General features: G+C 44.7%; 1 protein-coding gene across 1 annotated transcript in view; it reads right to left on the bottom strand.

The window, feature by feature from the left end:
* PNCK (pregnancy up-regulated nonubiquitous CaM kinase) overlaps positions 1–23,577 on the bottom strand; it is a 97,205-nt gene that overhangs the window by 57,686 nt on the left and 15,942 nt on the right. The window contains exon 2 of the mRNA XM_069748296.1: positions 1,756–1,858. Within this exon, the coding sequence (XP_069604397.1) occupies positions 1,756–1,832 (77 nt within the window). The 5' untranslated portion in view covers positions 1,833–1,858. The remainder of the gene's footprint in view (positions 1–1,755; positions 1,859–23,577) is intronic.

Genomic DNA, 23,577 nt, shown 5'->3' with positions numbered 1-23,577 from the left:
CATGCATAATGAGGGGGCGTAAATGGTGCACCAGGCTCAAGGCTACGCCAAGGTTCACCGAAGCCCCTCATTTGCATTTGATTTGAAATTTATTTTTGCAGGCATTGTATTATGAAGCGGTACAGTTTCAGTATGATTTTTATAGGTGCTAAGTCCCTTTATCACTCTATAGCTTTTTAAAATACATTTTGGGGGAGACAGACTCCCTTTATCTATCTCTTAGATTGCTTGGACCTCATTGCAGACGATTCATTTTGGGAAGGCGCGAGTTGCATCTAGACACCTTTGATCGATAACCAAAAGAAAAAAAAAATAGCCCTTCATACAATCCTGTTTCCTCGCATGCTCTGAAGAGGGTAAATAGACATTGGGCAGCCTTGAGGGGTCACATGCTTCCAGCATATTTATAAGCTTCTAGGTTATTTTCATATCTATTTCTCAATGTAGTGGCCATTGTGACAATGATAAATAGATGTAATTATTGGAGGAGAAACCAGATATGTCAACGGTTTTGTTTTCGGGCAGCATTTTGATCAATACGCCTTTGATGTCACCAATCACACGAGGAACAGTCAGTATTTATAGGCATCTTCAGATTCAGAGGACATTGATTATGGAAAGTGCTGCCAGTCTTCATATATACTGTATCATAATGAAACCCAATTATAAAAATGAATATTTCATAAGTCTAGAGGAAGAAAAATAATTGAGGAGGACGGTGAGAACTTAGAACTCTGGTCCGGCTTTTGGCCACAATACAAGCTGATGAGTTTCTCTATACCAAGAGTCAACTGTGAGTTGTGGTTTTCCAACAGCCACAGGTTGGGGACCACAGTCCTAGGACCTCCATTGATACCTTTCCACCATCCACATAGTCAATACCATTGAACTTTAGGAAGAGACTTGCTGGCACTTAGCATTCTTTTATTTATTACATTGTGTTCCACCATGCATTTTGCCTACAAAGAATCCGATTCCAACACCCAGCACCCCTACGTTTATAGGCTGCACGCACCTGCCAACCAGTCCATCTCCTCATGCCATCCAGTCAACCATCCATCCATGTGGTCACATAGTCTGAACTTTAGGACCTGCAAAGTCACTTTCAAAGTGCAAGCACCAAGGAACCAAGCTTCTTCTAGGGTGCGTCCATCCTCCCATGTATGCGACGTCCCTTATGACGGTATTCCTTGGCCTAGCCCTGCGATACCACCTCCATTCTGACGGCATCTGCGGCTCTTCTTTTAGTTAGCCGGCCTGGTTCAACGTCATTGTTGCAGCATGATACATGCATGGTGTAGCACCAGACTGGCTAACCAAAAGAGTTGAAAGGGATGTCATCAGGAAGAAGGCGATGCGCAAGGCTCCGGTCCAGCGATCACAGAATAATGGCCATGGTCCTACAAATCAATTGGCTCATCTCTACTTGCAAAAGTGACAGTGGGTCATCAAATATCATAATCTGAGAAGAAGTCTCAGCCACAAAACAAATCAGAATATCAGGATATTGCCAAACCTTGAAAATGTTTTTAAAAAATAAAAATAAAATATGTACTTATCTCACACAGTGGACAATTACTGTCAAAAAAATGAAAAAAAAAATCTTCATGTTTTCTACTGTTATTACAAGTATTTGTGCCATTTTTTAAGACCATTGTTTGGCGTCTTCTCATATGTCTAAGGACAAAGAAGACACCTTGCCACAAAGATGCAATAAGGAGGAAGCCCAGTCTTGTAGAACTAAATGATACTCACGCTCCCAGCTTCTCCTTGATGTTGTACACCATATTGATGTCTTCAATTTTCTTTTTTCCATTTTTCCCGAGAGGCATGGCCGTAACTCAGTGTGACTGGAAACCTGCGTAAAGGAAATGACAAAGAAACCTATCATCAGAAGGCAACCCTTTATTGCCTGCGTCTTGTAGGAGCAATAAACCTGCCTGAAAAGGAGTTGTCCCTAAGGGTAATATGGAGATTAAGGAGCAACCGTCCTTGTATTTACTTATTTATTTTCCATGAGTCAATAAGACACTTTGTAACACACCTTATCAGAAAAATCTGCTTCTTTCTCCTCCTGGACTGATCCTTCATTCTCAACATTTTCAATTCATGGTAAAATCTGCATTCAGTGAGTACATACTTTCCTCGATTTTTCCAAAGCGTTTGATACCGTGCCGCACAAGAGGTTGGTACACAAAATGAGAATGCTTGGTCTGGGGGAAAATGTGTGTAAATGGGTTAGTAACTGGCTTAGTGATAGAAAGCAGAGGGTGGTTATAAATGGTATAGTCTCTAACTGGGTCCCTGTGACCAGTGGGGTACCGCAGGGGTCAGTATTGGGACCTGTTCTCTTCAACATATTCATTAATGATCTGGTAGAAGGTTTACACAGTAAAATATCGATATTTGCAGATGATACAAAACTATGTAAAGCAGTTAATACAAGAGAAGATAGTATTCTGCTACAGATGGATCTGGATAAGTTGGAATCTTGGGCTGAAAGGTGGCAGATGAGGTTTAACAATGATAAATGTAAGGTTATACACATGGGAAGAAGGAATCAATGTCACCATTACACACTGAACGGGAAACCACTGGGTAAATCTGACAGGGAGAAGGACTTGGGGATCCTAGTTAATGATAAACTTACCTGGAGCAGCCAGTGCCAGGCAGCAGCTGCCAAGGCAAACAGGATCATGGGGTGCATTAAAAGAGGTCTGGATACACATGATGAGAGCATTATAATGCCTCTGTACAAATCCCTAGTTAGACCGCACATGGAGTACTGTGTCCAGTTTTGGGCACCGGTGCTCAGGAAGGATATAATGGAACTAGAGAGAGTACAAAGGAGGGCAACAAAATTAATAAAGGGGATGGGAGAACTACAATACCCAGATAGATTAGCGAAATTAGGATTATTTAGTCTAGAAAAAAGACGACTGAGGGGCGATCTAATAACCATGTATAAGTATATAAGGGGACAATACAAATATCTCGCTGAGGATCTGTTTATACCAAGGAAGGTGACGGGCACAAGGGGGCATTCTTTGCGTCTGGAGGAGAGAAGGTTTTTCCACCAACATAGAAGAGGATTCTTTACTGTTAGGGCAGTGAGAATCTGGAATTGCTTGCCTGAGGAGGTGGTGATGGCGAACTCAGTCGAGGGGTTCAAGAGAGGCCTGGATGTCTTCCTGGAGCAGAACAATATTGTATCATACAATTAGGTTCTGTAGAAGGACGTAGATCTGGGGATTTATTATGATGGAATATAGGCTGAACTGGATGGACAAATGTCTTTTTTCGGCCTTACTAACTATGTTACTATGTTACTATGTTACTATTACTGGGAAATGATATTGCAGTTGGTGCTCATAAAGTTCTATGAAAAACTTCCAGTAGAATGTCTGTGTCGGCCTGTAGCTTCTCCCCTTCCATAGAAGTTTAAAAGCACCAACTGTTATCTCCTATCTCAGTTATGTGAACGTCTGTATTCACTGAACACAAATTTTACCTAAGAATTGAGAGTGAAAAATCAGTCCAGGAGGCGAACGAAGCAGATTTCCCTGATTAGATTTATTACAGTGTTTCTTATTTTCATGTGTACTTTCATGTGTACTTATTTTCATGTGTATTTTCATGTGATTTATGAAATAAAAATTAAGACGACAGTGACTTTCTAAGTAGAACTTAGAAGCCACAGCCAATTAATTACATAAATTGCTATATGTATACAGTTGTGCTCAAAAGTTTACATACCCCAGTAGAATTTCTGCTTTCTTGGCATTTTTTAAGATAATATGAATGATAACACCAAAACGTTTTCTCTACGGTCAGTGGTTGGGTGAAGTCATTTATTATCAAACTACTGTGTTTTCTCTTTTTAAATCATAATGACAACCCAAAACATCCAAATGACCCTGATCAAAATTTCACATGCCCCATTTCTTAATACCATGTATTGCCCTCTCTAACGTCAATGAAAGCTTGAAGTCTTTTGTGGCAGTTGTGGATGAAGTTCTTTATTTTCTCAGATGGTAAAGCTGCCCACTCTTCTTGGATTAAAGCCTCCAGTTCCTGTAAGTTCCTGGGCTGTCTAGCATAAACTGCGTGCTTTAGATCTCCCCAGAGTGGCTCAATGATATTGAGGTCAGGAGACTGAGATGGCCACTAAAGAACCTTCACTTTGTTCTGCTGTAGCCAATGACAGGTTGACTTGGCCTTGTGTTTTGGATGTTTTGGATCGTTATTGTGTTGAAACGTCCAAGTACGTCCCATGCGCAGCTTTTGGGCTGATGAGTGCAAATTTGCCTCCAGTATTTACTGATAATGTGCTGCATTCATCCTTCTTTCAATTATGACCAAGTTTCCTATGCCTTTGTAGCTCATACATCCATACATCCCCAAAACATCAGCAATCTACCTGCATTCCTTGCAGTAGGAATGGTGTTGATTTCATCATAGGCCTTGTTGACCTCTCTTCAAATATAACGTTTATGGTTGTGACCAAAAAGTTCAAATCTGGTCTCATCACTCCAAATTACCTTGTTCCAGAAGTTTTGAGGCTTGTCTCTGTGCTGTTTTGCGTATTGTAGGAGAGATACTTTGTGGCATTTGGGCAGTAATGGCTTTCTTCTGGCAACTTGACCATGCAGCCCTTTTTTCTTCAAGTGCCTCCTTATTGTGCATCTTGAACCAGCCACATCGCTAGTTTTCAGAGCATCCAGTATTTCAGCTGATGTTATTTGTGGGTTCTTCTTTGCATCCCGAACAATTTTCCTTGCAGTTGTGGATGACATTTTTGTTGGTCTACCTGACCGTGGTTTTGTTTTTACAGAGCCCCTGACTTTCCATTTGTTAATCACAGTTTGTACTCTGCTGACTGGCATTATCAATTCCTTGGATATCTTTTTGTATCCCTTTCCTGTTTTATACAGTTCAACTACTTTTTCCCGTAAATCCATTGACAATTCTTTTGCTTTCCCCTTGACTCACAATCCAGAAACATCAGTGGCTGGATGAAAGATGCAAGAGTCTGTCTGGATCCCAGAAACTCCCTCAGCTTTTATGCACACACAGTGATTACAAGCAAACGGGTCACAGGTGAGGATGTTACCTTTAGTAGCCATTCAAACCCATTTGTGTCAACTTCTATGCATGTTATCTGGCCAAAATCACCGGGGTATGTGAACTTTTGATCACGGTCATTTGGATATTACGGGATGTCATTATGATTTTAAAAAAGAAAATACAGTAGTTTGACAATATTTGGCTTCACCCAACCAATAACTATGAGTGGAGAAAAAGTTTTGGTGTTATCATTCATATTATATGAAAAAAGGCCACGAAAGCAGAAATTCTTTTGGGGTATGTAAACTTTTGAGCACAACTGTATACACACACCAATAAATACACATATATCTATAAACATAGATATATGACTTGGACAGTATCAATTAAACCTTAATTGGGACCTGTCATTTGCCATAAATATGTATTTTTTACCTGGTGTAAATTCCGCTGTTCTCCTGAATCTGGCGTTGTTTTTCTTTTGTTCCTGCCCCTCTCCTTTCCTGCGATGCGGCCTCCTCCACTCTTTATATAAGTATAGTCTTGTTAGCCAAGTGGGAGTGGTTCTTGACTTTTCTCCATGGCTGTCATCTTGAATATCACACCCAGTTGGCTTAAAAGTCTAGATTTCTATACAAGGAAGAAGTGGCCATATCTCAGGAATGGAGAGGCGCAGGAACAAAAGAAAAACAGCATCGGATTCAGGAGAACAGCGGCATTTACATAGGGTATAAAACAAAAATTACAATGGTACGACAAGTGACAGGTCCACTCCAAAAGAGATAACGTTTAAGGTCCATCTAATTTTCATAAACTATACAGCTAAATCATCCTATTGTTCTCTGTTATCAGCAATTTTACAAGTTACTGGCTACAAATCAAGAAATAAAATCCCTGTCCCCATTCCTAAACGTAAACGATACCATCCGTATGGAGCCCCACAATACACCAGCGACATCACGGAGCAAACAGGAAACGTTTCCTTCTGAACCCTGGGAAACAAATGGCAGATAATAGGGAAACACATGACCCGACCATATGCTGTTAATAAACTGATAACTTCCATATCCTCTCTGTCTCTCTGTCCATCTCTATATATAAATATTTACTTGGGTTATATAGAGAGCCGATGACTTTAGGAAAGATGGAATTGCCCGTACGCCAGAGATCTTGAAAGGCCTTATAATAAACGACTTCTTGTTAACGGTCTGCAAGGGTGGACATGTAAGAAAGTGAAGGATGATGCTACTTTTTTCTTTAATGTGTGTGTATATATATATATATATATATATACCATTGTCTATTCAATTGGTACTGCTACATCGTTTGGTGTATTATCATCAGTGTTAAATGTATATTGTTTACATTGCATAGGGTAAGTATAGTGGGTAGGATTTACCACTAGATGGGGGCATCCTAGTATACACAATTTACAGTTAGTGGATAGAGTTAGCATAGGGTTAATTACATAGGAGGGGCTGCTGCTTGGTAAGACAGGGAATAGTTGTTGGAACAGGTCAGTAGGGCGGGAGCACCCAAAGGGTCCACATGGGCTATAGGCCCAGGACATATCAGCAGTTCAGTAAAAGGAAGAGTCAAGCCTGGCCATCCTCAACAGCAGGTCCGTACAGCAAAGGACGATAAGCAGCGTCAGTGTGTGGCAGCTCTTTGCGTTGGCGGACACTCTAAGGACCGGGGTGAAACGGTCGGAGGACCCCACAGAAACAGTGAGTATAGACAGAAGGAACTTGGTACCTACACATAGCGCAGCACAGAAGGGCAGCTTAGGCCTCTCTCACACCTACGTCTTTGAGCTCCCGTTGAAATCTGTCGATTTTTGAAAGAACAGGATCCAGCAAATTTTTCTGCTGCATCCTGTTTTTTTCTCATAGACTTGCATTAGCGATGGATTGTGACGGATGGCCATTCGTTTCATCCGTCGTGCACTGGATCCGTCGGAAAATTGCTGGCCATCGGGTGAGGACAACGCACAGAGAAACGTTTTTTCTGTACGTCGGAAAATCGCTCAGCGACAGATCCTGCGCTGCCTGACGTTGGCTATAATGGAAGCCTATGGGCGCAGGATCCGTCACTGACTGTCAAAAGCAGGAATCCATCGACGGGTTTCGTCTTTTGAAATTGAGCATGCGAGGAAGAATTTCCAGTCAGGGAAATTCTCGCTCGCTCGCTCGCTCTCTCTCTCTTTTTTACTATTGATGCTGCCCATGCAGCATCAATAGTAACAAGCTACAATGTTAAAAATAAAAAAAAATATTTAAAAAATCACAATATTCTCACCTTTCGGTGTCCTGCGCAGCGATACCGATGCTCCCGGCAGCTGGCGTTCCCAGTAATACATTACAAAATGACCCGATGACGTCGCGGTCTCGCTGTAGTCAATTGCTCTGCTTCTAAATGATTACTCTGTGATTTATATCTATTATGTATCATAACTGATTTTGAAGTAAAAGTGTATTTTTTATGATACCTTTTTCTTTGGTGGTTATATGCTCCAATTTTTGGTAGATACATGTTGCTTGGGAGCTCCATCGGATACTATCTATTTTAGTCCTGGTTGATGACCTCGTGACTGTCTCTTCTAATATAATATGGTATCTGTATTTGAGATTTTGTGTTTGCCATCTCTTCATGTCTACTACTCGCAGCTCTATACTAGACATCCTGTCCACTCAGACCAAGCCGTTGTGTCAGTCTCAGCCTCAGACCCTGCTCTCCTGCCTCAGCCGTATTTCTCCATCTTAGGCTCCTCCGTATGGTCCCAACATATCCACATCAGAGAACCCAACTTCCTCAAGGGAGGCGCACAGATAACACTGTGCCCACTGCAGTCTTCACCAAGGTACGTCTTAGGTTATGATTACACAAAATCCCAAATCCAACTTTTTGGGGACGTTCTAGGAGGATCTTCTATTTTCCGGAAGGGAATTTCAGGAGCTTTGGAAGAGCTTTTGCAGCCTTTTGATTGTCCAGTGCTTAATTTTGAGCAGATACCATAAGGATACACTTCAAAAGAATTGCCATTCACCTTTTCGGGTAAAAAAAAAATTCTAAAAAGACTCCTCATTTCAAAATCAAAGAGTCTTCCAAGTGTTTTTGAAAAGGATTTTGGAGCAGCTTCTTAATGTGATAAAGTGGCCATAATGTGGCCCAGCCTCACACACAAGCTTAGGACATATGCCACCCAGTTAATCATAACATAAGACTGCAGAAGTAAGGCATCATTCACACAATGCAGCATAAATACATAAAATAAAAGTACAGGACATTTTATAGGCTCCTGGGGACTGGGGCTAACCTCATACATGCATGGCTAACCAAAGAGGAATCATACCGGAAACCGTTCCTGGGCCCAGAATGAAGAACCATTAATTGGGACACACTTAGTCTGGTTATGTAACGAGCAGGACATCTCGCGTTTTGCTGAATGGTCATTAATATTTCAAGGTATTAAAACACAATTTTGACAGGAACAAGAGCATATGGAAAAATGAAATCTCCTACTGCAAAGTGGATGCAATTATCTCATGGTAGATGTACCAGCCGCTATAGAAGGGCACCTGGAAAACAGGTGGGAAAGGGGGCGAATACCTGATGTCCTGCACCATCAAGAGGGGCCTTCAGCGCCCTGGTCTGGATGATTCATAGCAAGGACTAACTACCAATTTAGCTCTCAAAAAAAAAGAAAGAAAAAAATCAGTATATTTTTGTTTTTTTTGTCATTTTGTTCAGTTTCTGGAGGATGATACAAGTCAATCTTAACTCCACTGCCATCAGGTTATTATAGGTCGTGGTTTCCATTGTGTAGATCTCCATCCGTTTCTACACTACAACTCCCAGCATATCATGACAACCACAGGCTTGAAAGTCTATTCTTGCAACATCTGGAGAGGCACTGGTTGAAGACCTCTCAATTGGCATTGAGCAGAAGAATCCCTTCCAAATGTATTCCAACCACCATTTAAAGAGGAGCTGTCATCAGGTCAAAAATAGCCAGTTTTTGCTCTTATTTTTATTCACGCTGCTCCCCTGAGTATTGCATTTTTTGTTCTTTGTAAATCCGTCATATGGTCCCAGAGACTTTTTTATTTAGTACTAAATTTTATAGTCTTTACAATTGGGCGTGGCTCACAGGGTAATAATGCAGAGCAGCCTAAAGACACGCCCCAGAGGATCCTGTGAGCCACTCCCCTGTCAGGCCTGGGTCCTGCACTTTCTTTATCTACATTGAGGTCACAAGGTAAGGTTTTAGTACTAGAGACAGAATACGACTATCCCAATTGGGGTACACCTTGTTGCAGTGGATGGGTATGATGCTTTTTTGATCAAAGTAATGTTAACTAAGTACCCTGTGTTATTTACATGTAACATTACTATGTACTTATTTACTTACTATAGAATATATGCTTATTTTGTGTTTTCATGGGTTTTCTAAGGGAAAATACCCGGCTGGCCACAGTTAGAAAAGGGACATAGGTCGATCGGCAGATCATTATTCTGAAAAGAGTTAATATTTCACAGGACAAAAAAAAATATTCTTTCTTTTCTCTGTCATAAACCACTGAGCATTTAATCAATAACTAACTTTTGATTTAATTGGGTTGTACATAATTAGAAAAACATGGCTGCTATTTGTCCTTAACTGCCCATGGGGGCTATAACTGAAACTCAGCTTTCTTAAACATAAATAGGACTAAGCTGCAATACTACACACAACCTACAGACAGGAGTGGTGCTGTTTTGGGGACAAAGAAGTCATTTTCCTAAACCTGGACACCCCCTTTAATAATCTCAAATCGATAGTCATCAACCAAGTGAGTACAGTAGTTCTAAATACAATGCACTATTGAACCGACACTCCGCCTGGAACCATAAGTAGAGATGTAGCAGATCTGGCACTGATCTCTATGCATGTAGGTCATTCTGGCTATATTGTAGAAAGGAAAGATGTAGATACACAGCTTCGGTCACTCAATGAGCTTGTCTCTAATTAGTGAGAAATAGTGAGTAATTAATTGTCACACTGCTCACTATTACATTGCACGGTAATAAGTAGTGACTGGTCGGCCAGGCGGAGGCGAAGGACTGGTCAGATCCTCTCTAAGTGCCAAGTATATTTCTGCTAATAGCAAGTAAAATGAGGGCCTTCTTGTAGCCACCCTCCTTTTTAGCTAATTCATGAAGGTCTCAAATTGGACCCTACCGAATACAATATTCCCAATCTAGAGCAATATTTCTAAAATATTATATATCATGTATTATTATATGTCTATCTGTACTGTAGTATATACCTATCTGTATCTGCACTGTAGTATAGAGCATATATTAGTATATACCTATCTGTGTCTGCACTGTAGTATATAACATATCTATAATATAACGCTGGGAGCGTCACTCTGTCCGAAGCCTTTATAGACTGCGCAAGCGCAAGCGCCGGCGCAGTCTGGCCCCCACAGTGACGCTCCCAGGAGATCGCGGTGTGCGTAAACACTGAACGCACACCGCGATCTCCACCGGAGAGGCAGGGACCGAGGACGCGCCAAGAGGGTAAGTATATTCACCTGTCCCCCGTTCCAGCGCTGCGTGCGGCTCCGTGTCCCGATCCTCTGCTGTGACGTTCACAGTTCAGAGGGCGCGATGATGCGCTTAATGCGCGCCGGCGCCGCCCTCTGACTGAACAGTCACAGCCAGAGGAGCTGGAAGATGGCGGCGCGCAGCGCTGGAACGGGGGACAGGTGAATATAGCAAGTGCTGGGGGGCCTGAGCTAGCGGCGATACCGGCACCTGACCCCCACAGCGCGCCGGTGTCCCCGCCTGCTCAGGCCCCCCAGCACTCAGCGCCCAGTGACGATAGGTGAGTATGTTTTTTTTTTTTTATATTTCGCAGCAGCATACGGGCCATATACAATGGAGCATCTTATGGGGGCCATCAACAATAATGGAGCAGTGTACGGGGGCATATATTATGGAGCATCTTATGGGGGCCATAAACCATAATGGAGCAGTGTACGGGGGCATATATTATGGAGCATCTTATGGGGGCCATAAACCATAATGGAGCAGTGTACGGGGGCATACACACTGGAGCGTCTTATGGGGACCATAAACCATAATGGAGCAGTGTACGGGGGCATATATTATGGAGCATCTTATGGGGGCCATAAACCATAATGGAGCAGTGTACGGGGGCATATATTATGGAGCATCTTATGGGGGCCATAAACCATAATGGAGCAGTGTACGGGGGCATACACACTGGAGCGTCTTATGGGGGCCATAAACCATAATGGAGCAGTGTACGGGGGCATATATTATGGAGCATCTTATGGGGGCCATAAACCATAATGGAGCAGTGTACGGGGGCATACACACTGGAGCGTCTTATGGGGGCCATAAACCTTTATGGAGCACTGTACGGGGGCATACACACTGGAGCGTCTTATGGGGGCCATAAACCTTTATGGAGCAGTGTACGGGGCATACACACTGGAGCGTCTTATGGGGGCCATAAACCTTTATGGAGCAGTGTACGGGGGCATACACTATGGAGCATCTTATGGGGGCCATAAACCTTTATGGAGCAGTGTACAGGGGGCATACACTATGGAGCATCTTATGGGGGCCATAAACCATAATGGAGCAGTGTACGGGGCATATACTATGGAGCATCTTATGGGGGCCATCAACCATAATGGAGCAGTGTACGGGGGCATATACTATGGAGCATCTTATGGGGGCCATAAACCATAATGGAGCAGTGTACGGGGGCATATACTATGGAGCATCTTATGGGGGCCATCAACCATAATGGAGCAGTGTACGGGGGCATATACTATGGAGCATCTTATGGGGGCCATCAACCATAATGGAGCAGCGTATGGGGCATCTGGATGGGAGAAGCAAATTAAAGAATGGTGGTGCAGGATGGAAGCAGCACATGACAGAACGGGGGAGCAGGATGGGAGCAGCACATGACGGAATAGGGCAGCACATGACAGAACGGGGGTGCAGGATGGAAGCAGCACATGACAGAACGGGCGCAGGATGGGGGCAGCACATGACAGAAGGGGGGTGCAGGATGGAAGCAGCACATAACAGAACGGGCGCAGGATGGGAGCAGCACATGACAGAACAGGGGCACAGGATGGGAGCAGCACATGACAGAACGGGGGCACAGGATGGGAACAGCACATGACAGGATGGGGGCGCAGGATGGGTGCAGAACATGTCAGAATGGAGGCGCAGGATGGGTGCAGCACATGTCAGAATGGGGGCGCAGGATGGGAGCAGCACATGACAGAATAGGGCAGCACATGACAGAACGGGGGTGCAGGATGGAAGCAGCACATGTCAGAATGGGCGCAGGATGGGGGCAGCACATGACAGAACGGGGGTGCAGGATGGAAGCAGCACATGACAGAACAGGCGCAGGATGGGAGCAGCACATGACAGAACAGGGGCGCAGGATGGGAGCAGAACATGACAGAACGGAACAGGATGGGAGCAGCACATGACAGGATGGGGGCGCAGGATGGGTGCAGAACATGTCATAATGGAGGTGCAGGATGGGTGCAGCACATGTCAGAATGGGGGCGCAGGATGGGAGCAGCACATGACAGAATGGGGGCGCAGGTTGGGTGCAACACATGACAGAATGGGGGCGCAAGATGGGTGCAACACATGGCAGGATGGGGGCGCAGGATGGGTGCAGCACATGACAGGATGGGGACGCAGGATGGTGCGGCACATGACAGGATGGGGACGCAGGATGGGAGCAGCACATGACAGGATGGGGACGCAGGATGGAGCAGCACATGACAGAATGGGCGCGCAGGATGGAGCAGCACATGACAGGATGGGGACGCAGGATGGAGCAGCACATACCAGGATGGAGACCATATACCAATATAAATGCTCGCCACCCGGGCGTAGAACGGGTTCAATAGCTAGTATTAGTATATACCTATCTGTATTTACACTGTACGTACAGGGTGGGCCATGTATATGGATACACCTAAATAAAATGGGATTGATTGGTGAGATCAACTTCCTGTTTGTGGCACATTAGTATATGGGAAAGGGAAAACTTTTCAAGATGGGTGGTAACCATGGCGGCCATTTTGAAATTGGCCATATTGGATCCAACGTTATTTTTTCCAATGGGAAGATGGTCATGTGACATCAAACTTATTGAAAATTTAACAAGAAAAACAATGGTGTGCTTGGTTTTAATGTAACTTTATTCTTTCATGAGTTATTTACAAGTTTCTCTTCGTTTACAGCCATTGACATGTCGCAGAGGTTAACAGGTGAGGAGCTGATAGAAATTGTGTTGATGTCTGGTGAAGGCAGTACCCGGATCATTGCAGCAGATTTCAATGCAAGACACCCGACGCAAGAAAACCGTCACCATTCCCATGTTATTTAGGTGTATCCATATAAATGGCCCACCCAAAAAGGTTTGCCTCATCACTGAACATAATGTTCTGTGTAAACTGAGGGTTCTGTTCCAATTTTTGTTTTGCCCATTCTGCAAATTCAGAGTGTCGATCTGGGTCATTATCGTTGAGATGCTGAAGCCGCTGGATTTTGTAAGGGTGCCATTTGTGAGTAGCTAATATCCGCTGAAGGGATGTTCGACTGATGCCAGATCAGCGCGCTGAATTTGCAAAATTCTCAATAAGTTTGATGTGTCACATGACCCTCTTCCCATTGTAAAAAATAAAGTTGGATCCAAAATGGCCGACTTCAAAATAGCCACCATAGTAACATAGTAACATAGTAACATAGTTAGTAAGGCCGAAAAAAGACATTTGTCCATCCAGTTCAGCCTATATTCCATCATAATAAATCCCCAGATCTACGTCCTTCTACAGAACCTAATTGTATGATACAATATTGTTCTGCTCCAGGAAGACATCCAGGCCTCTCTTGAACCCCTCGACTGAGTTCGCCATCACCACCTCCTCAGGCAAGCAATTCCAGATTCTCACTGCCCTAACAGTAAAGAATCCTCTTCTATGTTGGTGGAAAAACCTTCTCTCCTCCAGACGCAAAGAATGCCCCCTTGTGCCCGTCACCTTCCTTGGTATAAACAGATCCTCAGCGAGATATTTGTATTGTCCCCTTATATACTTATACATGGTTATTAGATCGCCCCTCAGTCGTCTTTTTTCTAGACTAAATAATCCTAATTTCGCTAATCTATCTGGGTATTGTAGTTCTCCCATCCCCTTTATTAATTTTGTTGCCCTCCTTTGTACTCTCTCTAGTTCCATTATATCCTTCCTGAGCACCGGTGCCCAAAACTGGACACAGTACTCCATGTGCGGTCTAACTAGGGATTTGTACAGAGGCAGTATAATGCTCTCATCATGTGTATCCAGACCTCTTTTAATGCACCCCATGATCCTGTCATCACCGATCTTGAAAAGTTTTCCCCCTCCCATATACTAATGTGCCACAAACAGGAAGTTGATATCTCCAACCATTCCCATTTTATTTAGGTTTATCCATATACATGGCCCACCCTGTATATACACTGCTCAAAAAAATAAAGGGAACACTTAAACAACAGAATATAACTCCAAGTAAATCAAACGTCTGTGAAATAAAACTGTCCACTTGGGAAGCAAAACTGTTTGACAATCAATTTCACATGCTGTTGTGCAAATGGAATAGACAACAGATGGAAATTATTGGCAATTATCAAGACACCCTCAATTAAGCAGTGGTTCTGCAGATGGGGACCACAGACCACATCTCAGTACCAATTCTTTCTGGCTGATATTTTGGTCTCTTTTGAATGTTGTTTGTGCTTTCACATTCGTGGTAGCATGAGACACACTCTACAACCTACACAAGTGGCTCAGGTAGTGCAGCTCATCCAGGATGGCACATCAATGGGAGCTGAGGCAAGAAGGTTTGCTGTGTCTGTCAGCGTAGTGTCCAGAGGCTGGAGGCACTATCAGGAGAAAGGCCAGTACACCAAGAGATGTGGAGGGGGCCGTAGGAGGGCAACAACCCAGCAGCAGGACCACTACCTCTACCTTTCTGCAATGAGGAAGAGGAGGAGCACTGCCAGAGCCCTACAAAATGACCTCCAGCAGGCCACAAATGTGCATATGTCTGCACAAATGGTTAGAAACTGTTTGCATGAGGATGGTCTGAATGCCCGACGTCCACAGATGGGGGTTGTGCTCACAGCCCAACACCGTGCAGGCCGCTTGACATTTGCCACAGAACACCAGGATTGGCAAATTCACCACGCACTGTGCTCTTCACAGATGAATGCAGGTTCACACTGAGCACATGTGACAGATGTGACAGTCTAGAGATGCCGTGGAGAGTGATCTGATGCCTGCACATCATCCTTCAGCAAGACCGGTTTGGCAGTGGGTCAGTAATGGTGTGGGGTGGCATTTCTTTGGAGGGCCGCACAGCCCTCCATGTGCTAGCCAGAGGTAGCCTGACTGCCATTAGGTACCGAGATAAGATCCTCAGACCCCTTGTGAGACCATATGCTGGTGCGGTTGGCCCTGGGTTCCTCCTAATGCAGGACAATGCCAGACATCATGTGCCTGGAGTGTGTGAGCAGTTCTTGCAAGATGAAGTCATTGAAGCTATGGACTGGCCCGACCGTCCCCAGACCTGAATCCGATCAAACACATCTGGGACATCATGTCTCGCACCATCCACCAACATCACGTTGCACCACAGACTGTCCAGGAGTTGGCGGATGCTTTAGTCCAGGTCTGGGAGAAGATCCCTCCAGAGACCATTCGTGGCCTCATCAGGAGCATGCCCAGGCATTGTAGGAAGGTCATACAGGCACGTGGAGGCAACACACACTACTAAGCATCATTTCCTTGTCCTGAGGCATTTCCACTGAAGTTGGATCAGCCTGTAACTTAATTTTCCACTTTGATTTTGAGCATCATTCCAACTCCAGACCTCCATGGGATATTAGTTGTGATTTACGTTGATAATTTTTAGGTTTTATTGTTCTCAACACATTCCACTATGTAATGAATAAAGATTTACAACTGGAATATTTCATTCAGTGATATCTAGGATGTGGGATTTTAGTGTTTCCTTTATTTTTTTGAGGAGTGTAGCATATATTCGTATATACCTATCTACGGTACATATGCACTGTAGTATATAGCATATATTAGTATATACCGATCTATAGCTACACTGTAGTATATAGCATATATTAGTATATATCTATGTGTATCTGCACTGTATTATATAGCATATATTAGTATAATAAGGGGCTGGGTCAGCAGCCTCCAAAGGGACAGGAAGTCCCTGCTTGTAGTTCAGAGCCCGGCCAGGCTTGGCCATGGCAGGATGTGCTCCACTGTTGGGAACGTGCCATACCCCTGGAGGGGATAAAGCTGCCAGAGAGACTTTTGACTCCGGATAGCCGAGTGGGAGCTGCTGCTTCTGTGAATGCTTTGCTGCTGCAGCCATTGCTGTGAATAGGGACTGTTCAAGATTTGTACTTTCTTCTCTACCTTAACCTTATTAGACAAGTTGCCACTGTTGGGCCCTAAAGAGTGTGACATGTGGTGCATCCAGAGGATGCAGTTCCAGCATGAAGAGGCGCAGCGTGACAGAGGTAACCAATTGTGACCTGGGACTGGGATTAAAACTGTCTTTATATGTGCAAGGGGCCGGGGTGCTCACTCACTGTGACCTAGTGAACTCACCCATGACTACCACCCCTTGCTACCTTGTTACATTTGGCATAGTCGGCAGGATCAAACCCAGCAGCCCTGAAACCCTAAGACTCTCAGAGGATCCATGGTCTATGACAGGGGCAGGAGCAACTGAGATGGTGTTCCCGGCACCTTTCCCCATTAGAACCGGATATGAGGCTGACAGTGATTGTGAATTCTTGACCGCCGTGAAAGAATTGAAGATGGAGGCTAACAGTGATTGTGAATTGTTGACTGCCGTGAAGGAATTAAAGATGGCAGCTGACAGAGACTTAAAGATGGCACAGAACAATGACCGGGAAACGGAGGTCAGTGGCGCCAAAATGAAGGAGGGTGCAGCCTTTTGTGGGCATCATAAGAGATTTGGCAAATGGAGAAGGCTCACAAACTTAGAATATCATCAAAAAGTTAATTTCAGTTCTTCAGTACAAAAAGTGAAACTCTTATATTGTACAGAGTCATTACAAACAGAGTGATCAGAACATTAGAATAATTAACAGAAAACACCTGCAAAGGCTTCCTAAGCATTTAAAAAGGTCCCTATGGTCTGTTTCAGTAGGCTCCACAATCATGGGGAAGACTGCTGACTTGACAGATGCCCACAATGGAGTCATTGACACACTTTACAAGGAGGGTAAGCCACAAAGGTCATTGCTAAAGAAGCTGGCTGTTCCGAGGGTGCTGTATCCAAGCAAATTAATGGAAAGTTGCGTGGAAGGAAAAAGTTTGGTAGAAAAAGGTGCACAAGCAACTGGGATAACCGCAGCCTTGAAATGATTGTTAAGAAAAGGCCATTCAAAAATTTTGGGGAGATTCACAAAGAATGGACTGCTGCTGGAGTCATTGCTTCAAGAGACACCACACACAGACGTATCCAGGACATTGGCTACAAGTGTCGCATTCCTTGTGTCAAGCCACTCATGACCAATAGACAAGGCCAGAAGCATCTTACCTGGGCCAAGGAGAAAAAGAACTGGACTGTTGTCAGTGGTCCAAGGTGGGTTTTTTTTCAGATGAAAGTAAATTTTGCATTTCATTTGGAATCAAGGTCCCAGAGTCTGGAGGAAGAGTGGAGAGGCCACAATCCAAGCTGCTTAAGGTCTAGTGTGAAGTCTCCACAATCAGTGATGGTTTGGGGAGCCATGTCATCTGCTGGTGTACGTCCACTGTGTTTAACAAGACAAGTCAGCTCAGCCGTCTACCAGGAAATTTCAGAGCACTATATGCTTTCCTCTGCCGACAAACTTTTTGGAGATGGAAATGTCATTCTTCAGCAGTACTTGCCACCTGTCCACACTGCCAAAAGTACCAATACCTGGTTTACAAACAACAGTATCACTGTGCTTGATTGGCCAGCAAACTCCCCTGACCATAACCCCATAGAGAATATACTTTTCAAGAGGAAGATGAGAGACACCAGACCCAACAATGCAGACAAGCTGAAGGCTGCTATCAAAGCAACCTGGGCTTCCATAACACCTCAGCAGTGCCACAGGCTGATCACCTCCATGGCACGCCGCATTGATGTAGTAATTGATACAAAAGGAGCCCCGACCACGTATTGAGTTCATTTACTTAACATACATGTCAGCAAGCCAACATTTCCGATTTTAAAATCATTTTCCAAGATGGTGTTATAAAGTATTCTAATTTACTGAGATAATGGCTTTTGGGTTTTCATTGGCTGTAAGCCATAATCATCAATATTAACAGAAATAAACACTTGAAATAGATCACTCTGTGTATAATGACTCTATATAATATATGAGTTTCACTTTTTGTATTGAAGACTTTTTGATGATCTTCTAATTTTGTGAGAAGCACTTTGTATTAGTATATACCTATCTATATCTGCACTGTAGTATATACAGTGGGAGAAATAAGTATTTGATCCCTTGCTGATTTTGTAAGTTTGCCCACTGACAAAGACATGAACAGTCTATAATTTTAAGGGTAGGTTAATTTTTACACTCAGAGATAGAATATCAAAAATAAAAGCCAGAAAATCACATTGTATAAATTATATAAATTTATTTGCATTTTCCATTAAGAAATAAGTATTTGATCCCCTACCAACCATCAAGAGTTCAGGCTCCTACAGACCAGTTAGATGCTCCAAATCAACTTGTTACCTGCATTAAAGACAGCTGTCATACATAGTCACCTTTATAATAATAATTGTTAGGGCTAGCGGCACGCACCAAATAATAAGATAGGTAGAATAAGGTGCGTTCGCAGCCCGGGGTCCACCGTGCAGAGATGGAACCTGCTGCCAAGTAATGACGGACTATATGGCGGTACAATGTGAGTACACACGCGGGTTAACTTCACCCTGTGTGAAGGAAGCGAACCCTGTTAAGTCACAGGGCCGCGGTACCGCACACAAGAGCATAAGCAAGGAGTCTCCGAGCTCAGTCCTAAGACTTGGGATCTGAGTCTGTGTAGACTACTTGCGGTCGACACCGCAACTGGGGTGTCAGCGTAACCAAAATAATAACAAAGGAATGCACGAGAGTGCGTGCGGTGCCGCACTGGCGGACGCCACTAACCACCCAGGCTTGGGTCAGGAAAGCGCTGTGAAAGCGCACGGCGCCGCACTGGCGGACACAGCAACTAGACGTTGTATTAGTGTTTAACGTGCTGTTGGGTAAGTCGGGCGCTAGATAGCAATCATACACCTAACGCGAACAGTCATCCAATAGGGAGGGTTATTTAAAGAGCGACTTTCACTCACAACACACACACGTTTACAAATGTACACTAGCGCATGGCCGTGCGGCCATGCGAGCCTTAAATAGCTGCAGCACGTATAGGACCTTTCAAAGAAGGACCAATGGAATTGCTGCAGTAACTGAGCATGTGACCCTAGATCTCCACTGAGAGATCTTGCCCTGGGCATGCTCAGTGTGTGCAAAGTAGGACTTAGCCCCAGAAGCGTCTGCACGCCGCTGCCCAGCACTGGCTTCAATGGCAGAAGCTGGAAAAGCAGCAGTAACCCTATGCACAGAGTGAGACTGAGCAAGACGCTGGGACCGACGTCTGCGCTGAGCAGGCTCCACTGTGGCTGGAGAAGAATGGGAGACCGCAGCAGAGATGGTTCGAGATTCCCCCTGTGCAGAGGCGGGAACTCGACACCTAACAAATAATAATAATCTTTATTTATATAGCGCCAACATATTCCGCAGCTCTTAAAGGGAACCTGTCACCTGAATTTGGCGGGACAGGTTTGTGGTCATATGGGCGGGGTTTTTGGGTGTTTGATTCACCCTTTCCTTACCCGCTGGCTGCATGCTGGCCACAATATTGGGTTGAAGTTCATGCTGTGTCTTTCCGTAGTACACGCCTGCGCAAGACAATCTTGCCTTGCGCAGGCGTGTACTACGGAGGACACAGCATGAACTTCAATCCAATATTGCGGCCAGCATGCAGCCAGCAGGAAAGGAAAGGGTGAATCAAACACCCCAAAACTCCGCCCATATGACCCAAAACCAGTCCCGCCAAATTCAGGTGACAGGTTCCCTTTAACAGTTTCAAACAGTCATAAGTAACAACGTTAACAATACAATAATTAAAGCACAATACGACGACCCTGCTCGTGAGAGCTTACAATCTATAATGAGGTGGGGAGATACAAAGTACAGGTGTGTATTTACAATGATGGTCCAGCCATCTTGAGGGGGTGGGGGATAGATGGAAATAGTGAATGGGCTACACACACACAAACATAAAATGAGTTTGGCTAGGGAACGTGATAGGCCGCTCTGAACAAATGTGTTTTGAGCGAGCGCCTAAAACTATGCAAATTGTGGATGGTCCTAATTTCTTGGGGTAGAGCATTCCAGAGGATTGGCGCAGCACGGGAGAAGTCTTGTAGTCGGGAGTGGGAGGTACGGATTAGTGCAGAGGTTAGTCGAAAGTCATTTGCAGAGCGCAGCGGTCGGCTAGGCCGATAGACCGAAATGAGGGAGGAGATGTAAGGGGTGTGCCGCACTGTGGAGAGCTTTGTGGGTGAGAACAAGTACTTTGAATTGTATCCTGTAATGAATGGGCAGCCAGTGTAACGACTGGCGAAGAGCGGACGCGTCCAAGTAACGATTAGCCAGATGGACGACCCTGGCTGCCGCATTAAGGATAGACTGGAGAGGGGAAAGTCGAGTGAGCGGGAGGCCAATTAATAGAGCGTTACAGTAGTCCGGGCAGGAGTGGATCAGGGCGACAGTGAGGGGTTTTGTTGTCTCCATGGTGAGAAAAGGGCGGATTCTAGAGATGTTCTTTAGGTGTAAGCGGCAAGAGCGGGCAAGAGATTGTATATGGGAGGTGAATAAGAGATCGGAGTCAAACATAACACCCAGACAGCGCGCCTGCTGCCGGGGTGTTATTATGGTGTCACCCACTGAGAGGGAAATGTCAGATTTAGGGAGGTTCGTAGATGGCGGGAGCAGAAGAAGTTCAGTTTTGGAGAGGTTGAGTTTCAGATAGAGAGCGGACATGATGTCGGAGACTGCAGACAGCCAGTGGCGTTCTGTAGTACAGCGGGGGTAAGGTCAGGGGATGACGTATATAGTTGTGTGTCATCAGCATAAAGATGATACTGAAAGCCAAATCTGCTGATGGTCTGTCCAATTGGGGCCGTGCAGAGGGAGAAGAGAAGGGGGCCAAGGACTGAGCCCTGAGGTACCCCGACAGTGAGAGGAAGAGGAGATGAAGTGGAGCCAGAGAACACTGAAGGACCTTTATAAAAGAATCCTGTCCACAGACTTAATTAGTCAGTCAAATTCTAACCTCTACAACATGGGCAAAACCAAAGAGCTTTATAAGGATATCAGGGACAAGATCATAGACCTGCACAAAGCTGGAATGGACTACAAAACCATAAGTAAGACGCTGGGTGAGGAGACTACACGGGGAGAACTTGTTAATGATCTCAAGGCGGCTGGGACCACATTTGCCAATAAAACCATTGGTAACACATTACACCATAAAGGTTTAAAATCCTGCAGTGCCCCTGTTCAAGTAGGCACATGTGCAGGCCCGTCTCATGTTTGCCAATGAACACCTGGATGATTCTGTGAGTGATTGGGAGAAGGTGCTGTGGTCAAATGAGACAAAAATTGAGGTCTTTGGCATTAACTCAACTCGCCGTGTTTGGAGGAAGAGTAATGCTCCCTATGACACAAAGAACACCATCCCCATTGTCAAGCATGGAGGTGGAAGCATTATGTTTTTGGGGGTGTTTCTCTGCTTAATGCACAAGACTACTTTGCCGCATCAATGGGCGAATGGATGGAACCATGTAACGTAAAATCCAGAGACAACCTCCTTCCCTCAGCCAGGACATTAAAAATGGGTCGTGGCTGGGTCTTCCAGCAGGACAATGACCCACAGCATACAGCCAAGGCAACAAAGGAGTGTGTCATGATCCCAATGGCAGGGGATCACAAAAGGACAAGCACACAAAAAACAGAACAAGCTCTAGGGTGATGGAAACTGAGCTGACCGCGATCCTGAACCTAATTCACAACACTAGCAGTAGCCGGGGAACGTGCCTACGATGATTCTAGACGTCTTGCGCCAGCCGAAGGACTAGCTTCCCCTATTAGAAGAAACAAAGACATCTCTTGCCTCCAGAGAAACGCCCCACAGAAATAGCAGCCCCCCACATGTAATGACGGTGAAATGAGAGGAAAGCACATACGTAGTAATGAAAACAGATTCAGCAAAATGAGGCCCGCTAAAACTAGATAGCAGAGGATACAAAAGTGAACTGCGCGGTCAGCGAAAAACCCTACAAAAAAACCATCCTGAAATTACCTGAACTCATGTGCCAACTCATGGAACATGAGGAGTAATATCAGCCCACTAGAGCAACCAGCAACAAGGAATCACATAACTGCAAGCTGGACTAAAACAAAAATAAAGCAAAACGTGGAACAGGAAAATCAAAAACTTAGCTTGTCCTGAAGATTACTGAAGCGGAAAGCAGAGGTAACAAGACACACTGATTACATTGATCGCCGGCGAGGAAATGACAAGAAAGCCAGGTTAAATAGGAAACTCCCATATCCTGATAGAACAGGTGGACACCAGAAACCACAGAGAACACAAGTCACCCAGTACCATCTGTAACCACCAAAGGGAGCCCAAAAACAGAATCCACAACAGTACCCCCCCCCTTGAGGAGGGGTCACCGAACCCTCACGAGAACCACCAGGGCGACCAGGATGAGCACTATGAAATGCACGGACCAAATCAGCAGCATGAACATCAGAGGCAACCACCCAAGAATTATCCTCCTGACCATAACCCTTCCACTTGACCAAATACTGAAGTTTCCGTCTGGAAACACGAGAATCCAAGATCTTCTCCACAACATACTCCAATTCTCCCTCCACCAGCACCGGAGCAGGAGGCTCAAGCGAAGGAACAACAGGTACCTCATACTTCCGCAACAACGACCGATGGAACACATTATGAATAGCAAACGATGCCGGGAGATCCAAACGAAACGACACAGGGTTAAGAATTTCCAAGATCCTATAGGAACCGATGAACCGAGGCTTGAACTTAGGAGAAGAGACCTTCATAGGAACAAAACGAGAAGACAACCACACCAAGTCCCCAACACGAAGTCGAGGACCCACGCGGCGACGGCGATTAGCAAACTGCTGAGCCCTCTCCTGGGACAACTTCAAATTGTCCACCACATGACTCCAAATCTGATGCAACCTATCCACCACTATGTCCACTCCAGGACAATCAGAAGGCT

This window comes from Ranitomeya imitator, chromosome 2 (assembly GCF_032444005.1).
Source record: "Ranitomeya imitator isolate aRanImi1 chromosome 2, aRanImi1.pri, whole genome shotgun sequence".
Lineage (NCBI taxonomy): Eukaryota > Metazoa > Chordata > Amphibia > Anura > Dendrobatidae > Ranitomeya > Ranitomeya imitator.
This window is presented reverse-complemented; position numbering and strand designations above follow the sequence as displayed.